General features: G+C 37.3%; 1 protein-coding gene across 1 annotated transcript in view; it reads left to right on the top strand.

The window, feature by feature from the left end:
* Positions 1-14,995, top strand: part of CCDC146 (coiled-coil domain containing 146) — a 67,874-nt gene that overhangs the window by 27,706 nt on the left and 25,173 nt on the right. The window contains exons 3-4 of the mRNA XM_032689626.1: positions 3,115-3,197; positions 7,693-7,899. Coding sequence (XP_032545517.1) covers positions 3,115-3,197; positions 7,693-7,899 — 290 coding nt within the window. The remainder of the gene's footprint in view (positions 1-3,114; positions 3,198-7,692; positions 7,900-14,995) is intronic.

The raw sequence follows: 14,995 nt of genomic DNA, 5'->3' as shown, positions 1-14,995 counted from the left end.
ATTATCCAGCACTTTACTTCATGGGATTTTTCATGGATTGGAGGAAACAAATTTGCTTTGGAATTTGGGTTTGGGTTTGGTTTGTGTTTGTTTTCTAATGTTTTGTTTTTCTGGTAGAAAAGCCAGACTTCAAATAGTGAAGGAACATGAAAAAATGTAGCAAAGTTAGAAAGTTACACTCATGTTAATCAGTTAAAGATGAGGGTAAAGTAAAAGAAAGGGTAATTTAATGGGGTAAAATAAACATAACAGAAATATTAAATAAAAAGGAAAAGGTGTAAGTAAACCCACTAATAAGATACATATTTGCATATTTTCAATGTAATTATATTTATGGGAATATGGGGAGAAGGAAAGCAGAAAGTTGCCAGGGAACCATCCATTGACAGCCAAATCTTCATCCAACTTTCCAACTTCTTAGATAAGGAAAATTTAGTTTAGTTTATCCAGATGATCTATCAACATGGAGTGTGTTTAAAAATGTATGGGGTCCCAGTTCATTGCATAATGAGAAAGCAAAGCTGAGAAAAGCAAAATACAGTTAAGTACAACTGAGATGGAAAGGGACTGGAAGACTCAACAAGTTAGGAATAATTATCTGACTATATTCCAGACCTGATCTGAGATCACCAGTATAACAAAATGATCTCAGTTCTTTCCAGGCCATTATGGTTAACATAGAACTGAAAAAAAGACATCCTCAGTTGCCATTCACAAGCCCTGTTTTTCCTTACTACTCCATCTTTTCACTAGTTTTTTGCTTTTTAGTGTAGCAACACGATTAGCTACGCTGAGGAGAACAACATTTTACTTAACTTGGTAATGTGAGAGCTTCCAAGCAATAAAATGAACTATGAGTGTATAAATACTGTTGGCTGTTTTATCATTAATGTGAAAAGGGCAGCCCTGAAAAAAGTATATATCTATATATTAGGGCCATCATCTCTTGTCTGGTTTTCTCATCACAACTAATACGGTTTTTCTACAGTAGGTTCATATTTTTTCTTCCTTCTTCCACAAACTGACTATCTCTTCCCCTCAGACAGTTGCTTCTTTTCCTTCTGCCCTCCTAAGGATCATGGAGAAGGCAGTATACTGGGCTTTAGTAACAAATCCTGGGTTCAGGCTAGCTCAGTGCTGGCTCTCTGATGTCTCTCCAAATAAAGTTGTGGTGATGGGAACTATTTGGTGATGAAACTTTTCACAGAAGTCTCGCTGCCTTTGACAAGCTGGTGTGCCATTCATGCAGTCTGTCCTGTGCAGTCCTCAGTGCTACAAATCACATTGTATAGGACCAACCTTATTGGTATAGAGCTCTGAACTGAATTGAGGAATTAAGGGTAAAAGCTGTAAAAAATTATGGGCCTAAAGAAGACACAACCTCCAGGACAAGTAAGATTATTCCTGTAGAAACGTTGTCAAACATGGCATAGATCTTCAGTGAGAACCTAAGCAGTAAGAAAAACTGTAAGTCACAGGTACAGATCAGAGCAGTGTGGAGAGAGGACATTAGTGAGGTACCACCTAAATAGGACACCTATATCTACATATGAGGCTAAGAAATAAATAGGTTGAGAGATAGAAATGTTTTCTTTCTCACAGAAGAGCTAGTCAGTATTGTGAACTCAAGTGAACAGTGTCTTTGGATCACAGAGAATGCCAAAATAAATATCTGAGAGCTGCTTATCTTTAATCTCATGCAAACAAAGGAAAGGCAGACCTTCTTTCCTTTTCTCAGGGTCTCAGGGAGCAAAGATTGTCTTTGCTACCATGAAATATTTTGGAACAAGTCTCCGAAAATACATAAACATTTAGCAAGAAAATATATACTTCCTTTGGCATATTAATTTGTATTCTACTGCTTGACCATAGGACTGGTTTTAGACGTTTTTTTCTAAATATTCTAAAGGTTGAATTATGGCTTCTGGGATTTTCCTGTAGTAATTTCATTTTTAATTTCAGGAGATCTGCATAATCACATTTCTTGGCAGGTCCCCATAGAATTTGTGGTTTTAACTTGCTGCCCCACAAGGCTAGCCATGGACTTTTATAGAGTTGGATCACCTTACATTTTTTAATTGGATTTAACCTAGTTCTCCTTACTTGTGATCAAAGGAGGGGAAGAAAGGTTTTCTAAAGAAATATCACACAGGAATAGTGTTGCCATCAGGACTAGGGAAGTGATTGTTCTCCCTCTACTCAGCACTGGTGAGGCTGCAGCTTGAATCCTGTGTTCAGTTTTGGGGCCCGTCACTACCAGAAGGACACTGAAGTGCTGGAGTATGTTCAGAGAAGGACAATGGAGCTGATGAAGGGTCTGGAGCACAAGTCTCATGAGGAGCAGCTGAGGGAGCTGGTGGTGTTTAGCCTGGAGAAGAGGCTCAGGGGAGAACTTACTGTTCTCCATAACTATATGGAGGTCAGTGTCTTCTCCCAGGTAACAAGTGACAGGGCAAAAGGAAATGGCCTCAAGTTGCACCAGGAGTGGCTTAGACTGGATGTTAGGAAAACATTCTTCATTGAAAGGATGGTCAAGCTTTGGAAAAGTCTGATCAAGGAAGTGGTTGAATCACCATCCCTGGAGGTATTTGAAATATGTGTTTGATCTTGGTATTTGCTGAAGACGGGCACAGGCATATAAGGCAATGTGTTCTGTTGCATGGGGGTGATCCACCTTGAGCACAGTTCCTCTTTTTTGCAACCCTACTGCCTGTAGGGACACTTTGAGCCTCAGTTTAGCCTGTGCAGGCCAGTAGCTTTATACCAAAACTGGACCAGTTAAGCAATGTGGAAAATAGGTGACTTAGATCTTGAGTTCAAATTCAAGACAGAATTATCATGGAATATTAATACAGACAGAAAATCGGAGAAGAAATGGTGGTGCAGGCAGAACAGCAGTTGTAACATACATTTTTTGTATTCTTATATTTATACTTTGAATTGTGTAAATAAGCATTTCTTTTCTCTGCGTATTTCATTTGGTTGTGTATTTAAATTTTTGTTACCAAAGACTGTCTAAACTGAAAGGCTGCCAATTACAGTTATAAAAAGTTGCAGCAGAATGAAAATATTGCTGCTTAAGAGATTTCATAACAGTCTGTTTCCCTTCCATAGCTATTTTCTGCTGGAAAAATCACAGACACCAAAGCAGCTGAGCTGAAGGAACAGTATACCCTGCTGCATAAGACTGTGATAAGGTATAATATTCTATTTTTAAACTTTTAGTAGCCAAAGCATTACATATTTAAAGTAATTTTCTGCTCTTGCTGAAGCTTAATTATCATTTAAGGCTTTCTTATGGCGATAGTTCATAAAGGAAGCAAGAACAACACATGTTTGTAAACCAGTATTATTTAATAGGAACCTTCAAGGTTGTTAGGGATAGCTAAATAATTGTTTGAACAACATCTTTGTTTCTAATATAAACGTAATAATATTGGGGATGGAGAGACACACAGACTGCAACAGACAATATACAAGTTTAAAATAAATACATATTTGAATATCATGTAGCCAGAATTGTAACATATGAAAAGACCAACCTGCTGAGCTGACATCATAGAGAGCAACTGAAGAAAGTAAAGGTTCGTTTCTAAGAAAGAAAATGAGACTTTGTCACTTTTAAGTAGGCATGAATTTTACATTCTGAGAATATTGACAGTCACATTAGACAGGGCTGCAAATTTAGATTAGAACCTTAAGCTTCACACTATAAATGGAATTTGGAAATTAGATGTAGTAGTTGTGGGCCTGCCCTGCACCAGTACTTGCTGGAGGAGAGAGAAGAGACCATGAAGAAGAGAGCCTGATGCCAGGCTTGAGCAGGGCATGTGGGAGTGGAAGGAGAGAGGGAGGGACAAAGTGGGACACAATACTGCAGTTCTATCAGGTGAACAGTGTGTCACAGAACAGAGCAGTCCTATTGCAAATATTGCAATACTACATTAGTATTTATGAATAATAATTTTGATATTACTTACAGCACGTGTGTGATTATAAGTTAAATCAGTGTCATGATACTTCTGTTACATTTCTGTACTACATACCATAATATCCACTATATTAACAATATTTCATCCCAGTTTCACTGGCAGCACACATCAAAACCTTTAGAGCAATTCTGTCATTAAAGCTAATGCCTAATTTAAGGAATCCAATTTCTAGTTTGTCATATCTGATTATTTGGGTTCGGCTGGGATTTGCTGTGCCTCCTGGTAATCTGAATAGTGACAAGCGCTAAGTAATGTAAAATAATTTGAAAAAGGGTTCCCAAAATCCTGAAATAGCAGTTTTTCTTGAGGTTACTGAGTCTTCTAGTTTCATCTTAATAAAATGAGGAGTTAGAATATAGGTCTGACTCTGTGAGAAGTCATCTGACTTTATTTCAGATTACTGTATAGCAAATCTTTCTGGGAAGCAAAATGAAAAACAGCATTCCTAAAACAGTTTGTCTTTTTAGAAAATGCAAGAAGACTTTTCTTAACACTCAGAACTAAACATTTATGAGGGGTTTGGATCAGTTGGTTGAGAAGGTTTCTACCACAATGGTGTTCACTGAGCTGAAGTAGAAATCCAGTAGCTGATAAACTTGATTGAACTTGATTGACTTTTAGCCAGTGTTAGTTTGAAAACAGTCTTTGATTGGAAAAATATCAGCATATTACTACATATTTTATGTATTTATATAGTATTCTTTTATACAGAACATTCATTTATGTAAAGACAATCCCTTTGTGTGTGTAGCAAGTGGAATATGGCCTGAGTGTAAATAGGACTCAGCTGTCTTTTCTGTCACGCTTAAGACTACCCTTAACAGCATGCACAAAAAGCATGAAAATGTTAGATGGGAGATTACATCTCTCATTCTTTCCATCATTCTCAGAGGAGTATGAAACTGCCATAGTTCTGTAAGAAAGTGTATTGGAGAGAATCATGTCACACTCTTTTCTGAGATGTAGTTGTGTGTCAAAGCAAAACACCAATGTGTGAAAAACCATTAGTTCCCACAGATCAATTCCTCCTACCGCTTTCTTTTGAAAGTGAAATCGGTTAGCAAAAATGGATCAGGATCTCCAGTACAATTTAAGGACTTTTCAGACATCTGAAGTGGGATTCACTTGTCCATATGTTAACATCAGTATACTCTTTTCCTGCAATGAACCATTCACAGAATCAATACCACTCGTGAATTTTTAGTTCTTCACCCTTACATGTGCAGTACAGTTCTGCGGATCAAGAGCTTATTTTTTCACCTAATACAGTTGAATTCAATCTCTTTCCTAATTAATGCCCACCTGTCACTGCTGTTACAATGTCATGTTAAAACAAATGACGGAGGATGAGGTCTTCAGGCTGTGTGTGTTCTTCTTCCCTTTAGTAGCCTAGAAAAGTCTCAAGCAGCGTGGTTCCCTGTGACAGCTGTGCCAAACTATTGCAGCTGATCTCTCTGATATACAACACAAATTTATGTAACAGGATGAATACAACAAGTCTGTATGCAGGTAGTCTCCAAGGCTGTTGCTGTGGTAGTGTATGGTTAGTATTTGTTCAGTGGTAAATAGTCTTTTCTTTCTTGCTTTCAGTTTTGCACAATTTGGCGTTCTGAAAAGTTGAGAGATGTTAGCTAGCAGATAGAATCTTTGATACATTTCTTCAAGGTGTTATATGCTTTTGAATTTATGTTTCCTGGGAACAGGCTGTCATCCCATCGTGGTGCTGTCTCACCCACTCCCTTTGCAGTAAGGCTGCATCTAAAGCTGAAGTACCTGAGTTCATATTTGGCAACTGAAAACCCATTTAGTCACTCAGTTATGTGTCCCAGTTGTAAATCTTTATTATCTCACTTTAGGAACCTAATATAAATATTCTGATAACCCAAGCTATAAGATACTCAGGTAATAATGAAAATTTATTGGCAGATTGGGAATGTTATTTTCTTCAGCCTCTGCTAAAATACTAATCAATTCAAAAATTCAAAATCTGCCACATCAGACTGTGCAAACCTACTTTTGCACTCATGATTCTAGATGTGTACATCATGTAGATGTCCAGCTATTTCTTCATTGTCTTCAATTAAATATAAATCAGCACACGAAAAATGCTGTTGGCATCTGTAGGGAGCAAGAGCTAGATTCAACACTCACTTCTTGTTCCCTTTTCTTTTTTTATTATCTTAAAAAAAATCAATACTAAGAATTTTGGTTTTATAGAATCACTTCTGTGTTTATGTAACTGTGTGTGAATTGTATGCATTACATAAGAATTATGTTTGAAATGAATGTGTATTACTACAACGAATTATATTTTCTCCTACAACTGCAAGCATTCTGTTGGACTTAAAGAAGATCTAAATATTATGTAGAATCCAGTGACAGTAAGTCAATTTATTTTTCCCTTCATATGTGTGTGTAAATACATCACACGTGAAGTTATTTGTTCGTGATAAAGATACACTCTGTTTTCTGTTGAAGTCTGTGGTTTTCTTATTTTCTAGTTTAGAAAAAGGAAGTGGTTATCTAAGGAGAAATGTTACACAAACCAAAACTTCTTCTGCCATATTATTTCAGCTATGTTTGTGCAATATAGACACTTGTATATTTTGTGTTTTTGTAGTTACCATCTCAACTCTATTCTTCAGTATGATACGTAATTTTGGTTTTGTACCTAAGCCATAAAAGTCAAATTTGATCCAAAATTTATGTATAGAGTTTCTTAATATGGGAAATTTTAAATTCCCTTGTTTTTTCAAAATATATTAAATTGCAATGTATTTTTAATTAGTAAAAGTTAAGTGATAGAGTTCTTTATTCCTCTACATAATTTGTGACTAATTTAAGTATACCATTATATAAAAAGTCACACTGTAGTAATATTGAGAAGGCGTACACAACTATGTCTATAGCATAAAGCATAGGTTAATGTGTGGTGCATTGTATATGAATTTTCATATTGTTGTTCCCTCTAAGACTTTCCCACAATAATCAGTGTATTTTACTAACAGCCTTTAAGATGTTATTCAGCTATCACAGGTTCCTAAGGATATATGAATACCAGTCTCCTGACACTGATAGAATATTACAGTTTGTTGTTTCTGTGATGCTAGACTTTGGTGATATGAGTCAGATCAGATAACTGTTCATGTCTACAGGCCTTATAATGAGCTTCAATAGATGTCCACAAATGTATTTTCAGCTTGTGTATCATTAAATGGGTTACTTCAGATCCTGGTAGCACTGCAGCAGTAGCAAGATGCACCTCATCACTGGGTAGGTGTCTTGGTGTTTATTAGGAACTTAAAGTTGTCATATAGCCCAGACTGGGCCTTGTCCTGGTGAATACTTCGCTATTATAGGTCCCCACACTGAATTAGATGTAGCCTTTGGCACTTCTTAGGATAAAATGGATTCCCTGGTTCTTCCTTTGTGTCCAGGAAATGCCAGACAAATAAATTAAACTAACTGAAGGTCTTCTATCTGGTTAAAATTAGATGAGATGAATCTCACTCCAACTCCAGGTATGCAGAAAAACCCCCTCTGACCAGATTCCACTGCTCTCATGGCATCATAGGATGCTCCAGGTTTGAACAGACCTCAGGAGGTCCAACCTGCTGTCCAACACAGGCTGAACTAGGAGATCTGAATACAAAGCTTATGATTCTTATTGCCTAGTTCTAAATTTGTCTATTTAATGCAGTTTACAGGAATCTGAAACCCAGCTGTTGCAGGAAGCCAAACGTCTTAGTGTAGAACTGGAACAACGGCATGAACTGGAAAAACCTGAACAAGTCCCTGAAGAATCTTCCAGTGAAGCTTCCCAAATAAGGCAACAACTTCTTAGTTGCCAAAGTGAATACGATGCTATTAAAGCAAGAGAGTATGAGAATCAGTTGAAGATAGAATGGTAGGTAATGATGGTCAAATGCTACTAATTTTATCATAGCTGATCTAGGATCTAGAAAGACAATAACATAGAATATAATTCAATCTCATTTCCATCCTACGTGGACACATTTCTTGATGGCTGTTTTTGAACAAATTGCCACAAACTTTTCCTAGTAACAGCAACATTTCAGTGATGAATAAATTTACCCTGGTGCAAGAATTTGTAGATAGTTTTAAATTTAGAACATGATATGGTGTCCTTTGAAATGCTGTTTAAAATTTGCTACATTGCGTGATTAATGTTTGGGTAGGCATATTAACATGAACAGTTCTAGTCTAGGACACCTTTAATACAAACATTTCAAGTGTCTCAGAGACCTGTTGGCTGGGATTTTATGGAAACAATGTAATAAATAGACCCAATGCTATTTTTAACATCGGTAGGACAGTGTATTCAAGATTTTTTCTTCAGGTACTTAAAGGAGGAGAAGTTCATGTATATTCTTCTACTAGAAGAATAATAAATTTTCCCTGAAAGGAATGAAATCTTGACATTTTTACGTAAGTAAAAAAAGTCAAGAATAAGCTTAATACTGTATATATTTCAATTATCCGAATATTTTATGGTAAAATTACAAACATACTATTGCATTTGTAAGAATATGTACCTAGGCAGGTGAATTCAGATTTTTATTTTGTGAGGTGCTTGCTATTTTTACCCATCATCAATCCAGCTATAGTGTAGTTGGTGTGTATATAGATACAAATAAGTAATGTCAGCATCTTACCAGTTAAAACTATTTTTCTGCAAGGAGAGCAGGACCACTGTACACACTGCATGGAGCAGATTTTTCTGGCAGTTCTTTCTGGATTGGGGGGGGAGTTTAGAGCCAAGTGTTTGCTCTAAGAGAGAAAGAAATGAGAATGAAGCAAATTGGAAGTGGGAGAAATAAAGAAACATGGAGAGCATCTGGAAAAAATTATTTGCTATGAGATAACTGAGAAACATGAAGTTTCCTGAAATAATTATTAAATACGGAGTTTCTTGCAATTTCCAAGCAGTCCAGAAATGAGCTCTTCAAAAATACCATACTTTTTACCTGTTTGTCCTCATTAATATTTTTCACTTATTTTGTATCACTTTTCAAAAAAATTAAAGGGATTTATATGTTTAGGGGATATGTCCCCACTCTCTATTTTCTACCTCTAGTCAAAAGTAGAATTCCGTTCTATATAAAATGCAGTTTAGGTATTATTTCAATTATCCTTGCACATTTACTGCATTAATATTTATATGTGAACTGAATATCCTATTTTGCAGATTAAAAATGCACTTTTTGGGTCAGTCATACTATGAAAAATGTTCTTTCACTGTAATAAGAAACTTCCGTCTTATGTATTGCCTGGGATCAAACCCAGCTGTACAGTCCAACCAGAGCTCCATGAGGAGTGTTATCTAACAGAGATCACAAGTGCAGCCTCAGCCATTTGTGATGTGGGGATTTCGTGAGCCAAATACAGTCCCCTGTATCTGGGAATCCTCAGCTGACCCCTCTTCTTTTGAACTTCTCCTGTGTCCTCCCCAGCAAACTTCTGACATTGCAACACCCCGGGCAATGAGTTCCACAGATTAATACATAAGAACTCTACATAAGAACTACCACCTTCTTGCTTTTTTTTAACCTGACTCCTACAGCTTCATTTAGTGCCCTGTAGTTCTTGTATTGGATGAGACAACAAACGAACATCTGATCCTCTCCTCATTTTCACTGCTGCAGGATGATTTGATAGATCTCTTTTGTACAACCCCCTTCCCCCTTCAATTTGTCAACTTTCTAAACTGAAGAGCTACAGATTTTTTAATTGTTCCTTATTTGGAATCTGTTCCATGCTTGATGGTAGCATAGGATCTTATGTGTGTTGTGGGTGTGGAATGAGAAGGATGTGCCTTGGTTATGTGTGGATTTGTTTACTGGGAGAGAAATTCCAGAAATATTCATGATATTACAGGGCCTTTGATGTTGAAGTAGCACAGAATGAACAGGACTAGCAGAATAGATGTAGGGAATGTGTGAGTGAATGTAGCATGGAAATGAGAAATGGACTATGAAGAAAAACAGATACTGGGTGTGAATAAGTGTTTGTAAAGAAGGGATGGGCTATGTACCTGTGAAAGACAGTGAAAATTAATGTCCAGAATAGAGTTGTAAGCAGCAGGTGATCTAATAGCAACATTGATGTAAAATGAAGATCTGTATGCCTGCTGGTTTTAAACAAAGAATATAGCAATGTTTTCTGAAATGTGTGTGTGCATTGGCTGTGTCAGAGAGGAGAAGCTGCATCAAAGGTATTAGAAGTTTGTTGTTAGGTGGCTGCTTGGTTTCCTTCATTTCTCAGGATAAAAACTCATGGTCCAGCCTCTCTTGGCCATTGATCTCTCCGGAACACAGTTTTCCTTGTTGTCCAACTGTGTTAATACAGTCCCAGCTGTGCTTGGCACTTACAAGTAAACTTCTCTTTGGGAATTATGACTAATGGCTGTTTAGTCTGAAAACAAACATGTTTATTTACCTTCTTATGTATAGCAGGCAGGGAGCATGGAGAGGAAAAGTTTTTGAAGGGAATATTTGTGTCTCTGATCTACTTTATGCTTTTTTTAAAATGTCTACTCAGTAATACTGCTGAGCTGGAAGTGAGAGAGAGACTCTGCAGATCTGTTTTCCTGTTTCTGTAAGCCTTTCTTTCTCTGAAGCATCTCTTATCTCTGACGCCTTTCTTTCCTGCCTCAATTCACTTTCTCTGATAGCTAAGGGTACTTAGCATCTTTTTTGCACTTGGAATCAAATCTGACAACAATGAAGTTTCACTCTTGAGGAGTCATATAGGTACACCATAAGATTATCTAAGTTACTTTTTGTCTCAAGGTCTCTTAGTATTCTGTATTCCCTCGTCCGTATTTCATTTCCTATTTGCTTACCTGTAAACAATTTTTTTTTCCAGATCAGATACCTTTTTCAAGAGCTGAAGGTGATATTTCATCTTGTGGTTTAATTCTTTATTGTTCCAGTGAGTAGTCAACATTCCCAGAGTAAATTTAAATTGCCTTCAGCATTGTAGTATCAGCAGTTTTTCAGGAATTTTGTAACTTTTTTCATAGCTTGAATAGGTACATGAGACATTCAGAAACACCTCTGACACACTTCAGCTGTCAGGGAGGTCACCCTGAGGGTGACTGCATGGATGGGGTGTACTCCCACTGTAGGTGTGTGCATCCCCTTCCAGCTTGTGGCCAGTTGTGCCATGTGGTTGTACTGGGCTCGTTGCTATTGTGTGTACCAGAGTGCACAGCACAGGCAGAGAGCAAGAGTTGGAATCATTTTACTGAGCTTTTAAAGCTTGGGCCACTATCCCAAAGTCAGAGCTGACTCCGGGAGTATTCTTTCTCTCAATAACTACCGGACAAGTAAAAGGAAAACCAGTGATCCCTATTTGGTTCTGGTAAAATTGCATTCAGAGCCATGACATTTCTTCATATAACTGATAAGAAGGCTCAGTAAATAAGAATATAGACTGAAAAATCAAAGTAGCAGAAGAACAAGAAAAGGATTGGTGTGATCGTAAAGGGTTTGTTCTAGCTTGAGGAGATGTTTCACTTTAATGTTTGTGTGAGGCTTGGAGTCCTGGTTTGTGAGACAAAATAAAGAAAAGCTGCTTTTTTTTATTAGAACATGGTATCAACAGTAGTTTATTATTAAAAAATAATAAATATTTGATCTAAATTAATCTATCTTCTAAACAATACATTTAAAAATAAGCAATTGATTTGTACTAAAATTATCTATTATCTCACGAGTTTGTGAGATTAAAGGTACCTGATTCTTGAAAGCAGTTTTATTTTAAAACCTAGGTTCAATCTACAGATCCCACAGTCATTTGTGCAGGTAGCAAAATGTCTCTTCACTCAAGTACTCTCACACTCTGTGTGATTGCATGCAAGTCAGGATTGCAAAACTGAGTTTGTCCCTGTAGATGGATTGCAAATATGGAAAATTATTTCAATGCTTGTAAATATTTCAGTATTAGTCACTCAATAATTAAAAAGGGAAAAGTTAAGCTTTTGTCCATAGTTTTTCTAGTAAAGAGTTACAAGCCATAAGTAAAACAAATGGAGTCACATCTGAAGTTGTTATCAGCCAGTCTTGTGACTACATTCTCCAGTACCTCCAAACTAATTACAGCTAAGAGCATTACAGGAATCTCATGCTGGCAGCTTGTCAGCTGTGATATCTTCTGCTTGTGGTCACTAGATTTTAGTTGTGAGGTGCTAAGCACCTTCTATGGATTTCTCAGCAATCCCAGCTATAAGACAGAGTAGCTGAAGGAGTTCACTTTCTTGCATGATGGGACTAATAATGATAACAGCATTGTAGCTGTTTTGTGAGGTGAGTAGCTGAAATGGACCTCTATTGACAACTACCACTACAATTTCTTAATCTCTTTGTCTTAATTTTTTTATTTCTGTGTCAGTTTGCAGCTGTAAACATCTCTCAGGGAAACATCTGGAATGTATTTTTATTAATGGCCCAATTTTCAACTGCTTTTTTTTACCTCATTACATCTGCATCCCTGGCAGCTTTTCATGTACAGTATTGCTATTCAGCTTTGTGAAAATAAGAAAAGCAGTGTTAGAAACATTTGCACACATCGGTGTTTAACCTTAAGAGTTTTATCTTCTTTTCATTATGTGTGTTGTTATAGGTATAATACTGACAATAATAAAAACCACACGATGCAGAAAAATACAATCATCAAAGAAGGGCTATAAAACAATGGGAATTATAAATGCCTAGTACCAGTTGCAGCTGTTTTGTTTGTTGTTGTGATCGATGTCTAAGTAAGACACTCATGAGATTGATTTCCATACGTCAGGTTACAAGATTCGAATGCTAAATGCAAAGACCGTAATTTCTCTGCTTACCTTAGATAAACTTCTGTGTCCACCTATTAAATCAAAGACTGAATTTAAAATCTTTGAAGAGTCTTATTTGATTTCTTAATCTGATTTAATCATCCTGGTTTAGAGTCCACAGAGAGAAATATTTTATCTTAAACTGGTAATTTATCTCATCCTAAAATAGGCACCTGGGATGTCAGATGACCTGCCCTTTGGAGGTTCCTGTCTTTATCCCTGACAGTAAGGAAACCTGGGAATGTTAACACTGGGCTGACAGTCTGATTTCTGTATATGGGCAACTGGATCAAACTAATAGCTCAAAAGCGATTCTTCTTTCTTTTTACCCCCTTTTTTACCACCTTCACTGTACAAGTAGTTGGTCTGCCAGCTCTTTAGGTAACTTGCTGCTTCAAGTTCGGTGTTGCCTTTGTTTATGTCACAAAAAATGAGGTGTTCAAATCATTTTACTTTTGCTGGATAGAAAAGTCTTTGTTGTGAAACTGGAATGGTTCCACAGGAATCTGTCCTCATGAGTGAGGAATGTGACAAAATGAAAACAGTGTCAACTTTGCTCTCCCTCCTGATTTTTGATATTGCTCTTTTGATCATCTAGCGTGATATTAAAGAGGGCACAGCACGGACTGACAACAAGCAATGCCGTAGTTCTTTAATCATTTTGCACAGGACTTATTTAATAATATTTTGTGGCAGTCAAACAGTTACAGGTATTAGTGCAGAGTGGACATTCATTATCCCTAGTGTGATTACATGAGTCTCAACTAGGAGCTCAACTAGGAATGCTTCCAAAATGTGTTTGGAATATGATTTTGGAATAGAACTTTTTAAATTAATTTTATCAATTTGGGGGGAAGATTGATTGAAATTCAACTTTTTTCTTTAAAAGGTTTTGTTTTGCAACCTCATTCACTTAGTGGGTGTTCAAACACTGGCGTTCAAATTAGTTTTTGGACTTACCAGTCCTTGTGGAGATACCTTGTACTCTGCCCATGCAGACATGCAGACATTCTGTAAATCAACAACATCTACTCTGTGTCTTTATTTTCTCTTTGCTCTTTATCTGAGCCAGAGCTTCTTATTCATATTGTTTTGTTTTATTTGAATTGCAACATCACCAACCCAGTTCCCTTTTTCAGTGTTTTCTTACTGTAACTGAAAATATGTTGCCTGAGACTTCCAGGTATAAGCTTCACTCTTTTTGTTGGAGGACTGAAAAGTAAGAGTTTAATGAGAGGGTGTGGGTGTTGGAACGGGGGGAGAGGGGGGGGAGGCGGAGGGGAGGAAGAACCTTAAATCAGCACTGATAAAGAGTTGAACATAAGATCCTAGGAATGGTCCTCCACAAGGTTGGCTGCTTGGAGATTGATCTCTCTTACCAGGACCACACACTTTCTGAAACCTGAACCACCACCACCATGCAAAGTCTTACACTGCTATTGAAAGGTTTCAGAAAAAAAACCCAAACAAATAGCAATCAGCTGCCTCTTTTCTGTATCAGTCACATTCAGAAGCAACTGTAATAGCTGCTTTGGGTAGGTGGGGTGGATTCCCTTACCACAGTTTATAGTTCCAAGTTACACAAGTGTTCCAATGAAGCTTGTCCCCTTCTCTTAATGCTCCCCTGATTTAAAGAGTTATTTATTCTAACTGGCTGCCCTGAGTCTCAGGGAAGTGTGAGCAACACATCCACTGGAGTTAGAAACACATTTAAGCACACAAGATGATTCTTTGCTATACCTGGGACAGAGGATTTGGTTGTGCCACCAATTCCTCAGCTGCAGTCTTTACTCCTTTACAGCCTGAGACTCAGAAATGTCATTGTACATACTAATTACTCTGAAACAAACTGCCTTCTTGTTGCCAATCAGTAGCACAATGACTCAGTTAAGTTCAGTTTGGTTGTGATGGCATGCAGACTGCTGTAGCCCATTTGCCTCCTATAGGTGCAGAATTGTTCCTGCATGCACTGGGGAGGTACAGACACACCTTCCGTGGGGATAATTTTTGGTATTTAGCAGTATTTACCTATCTGCCACCAAGAAGCTCCCTATGTACATCCAACAATCTTATTGGTTGAGCTCCCCTTTCGTAGTCGCTCCTTCATCTTTCTTAGGGCAGCCTTACTAAAAATACACCCAGAAGA

This window comes from Chiroxiphia lanceolata, chromosome 5 (assembly GCF_009829145.1).
Source record: "Chiroxiphia lanceolata isolate bChiLan1 chromosome 5, bChiLan1.pri, whole genome shotgun sequence".
Lineage (NCBI taxonomy): Eukaryota > Metazoa > Chordata > Aves > Passeriformes > Pipridae > Chiroxiphia > Chiroxiphia lanceolata.
This window is presented reverse-complemented; position numbering and strand designations above follow the sequence as displayed.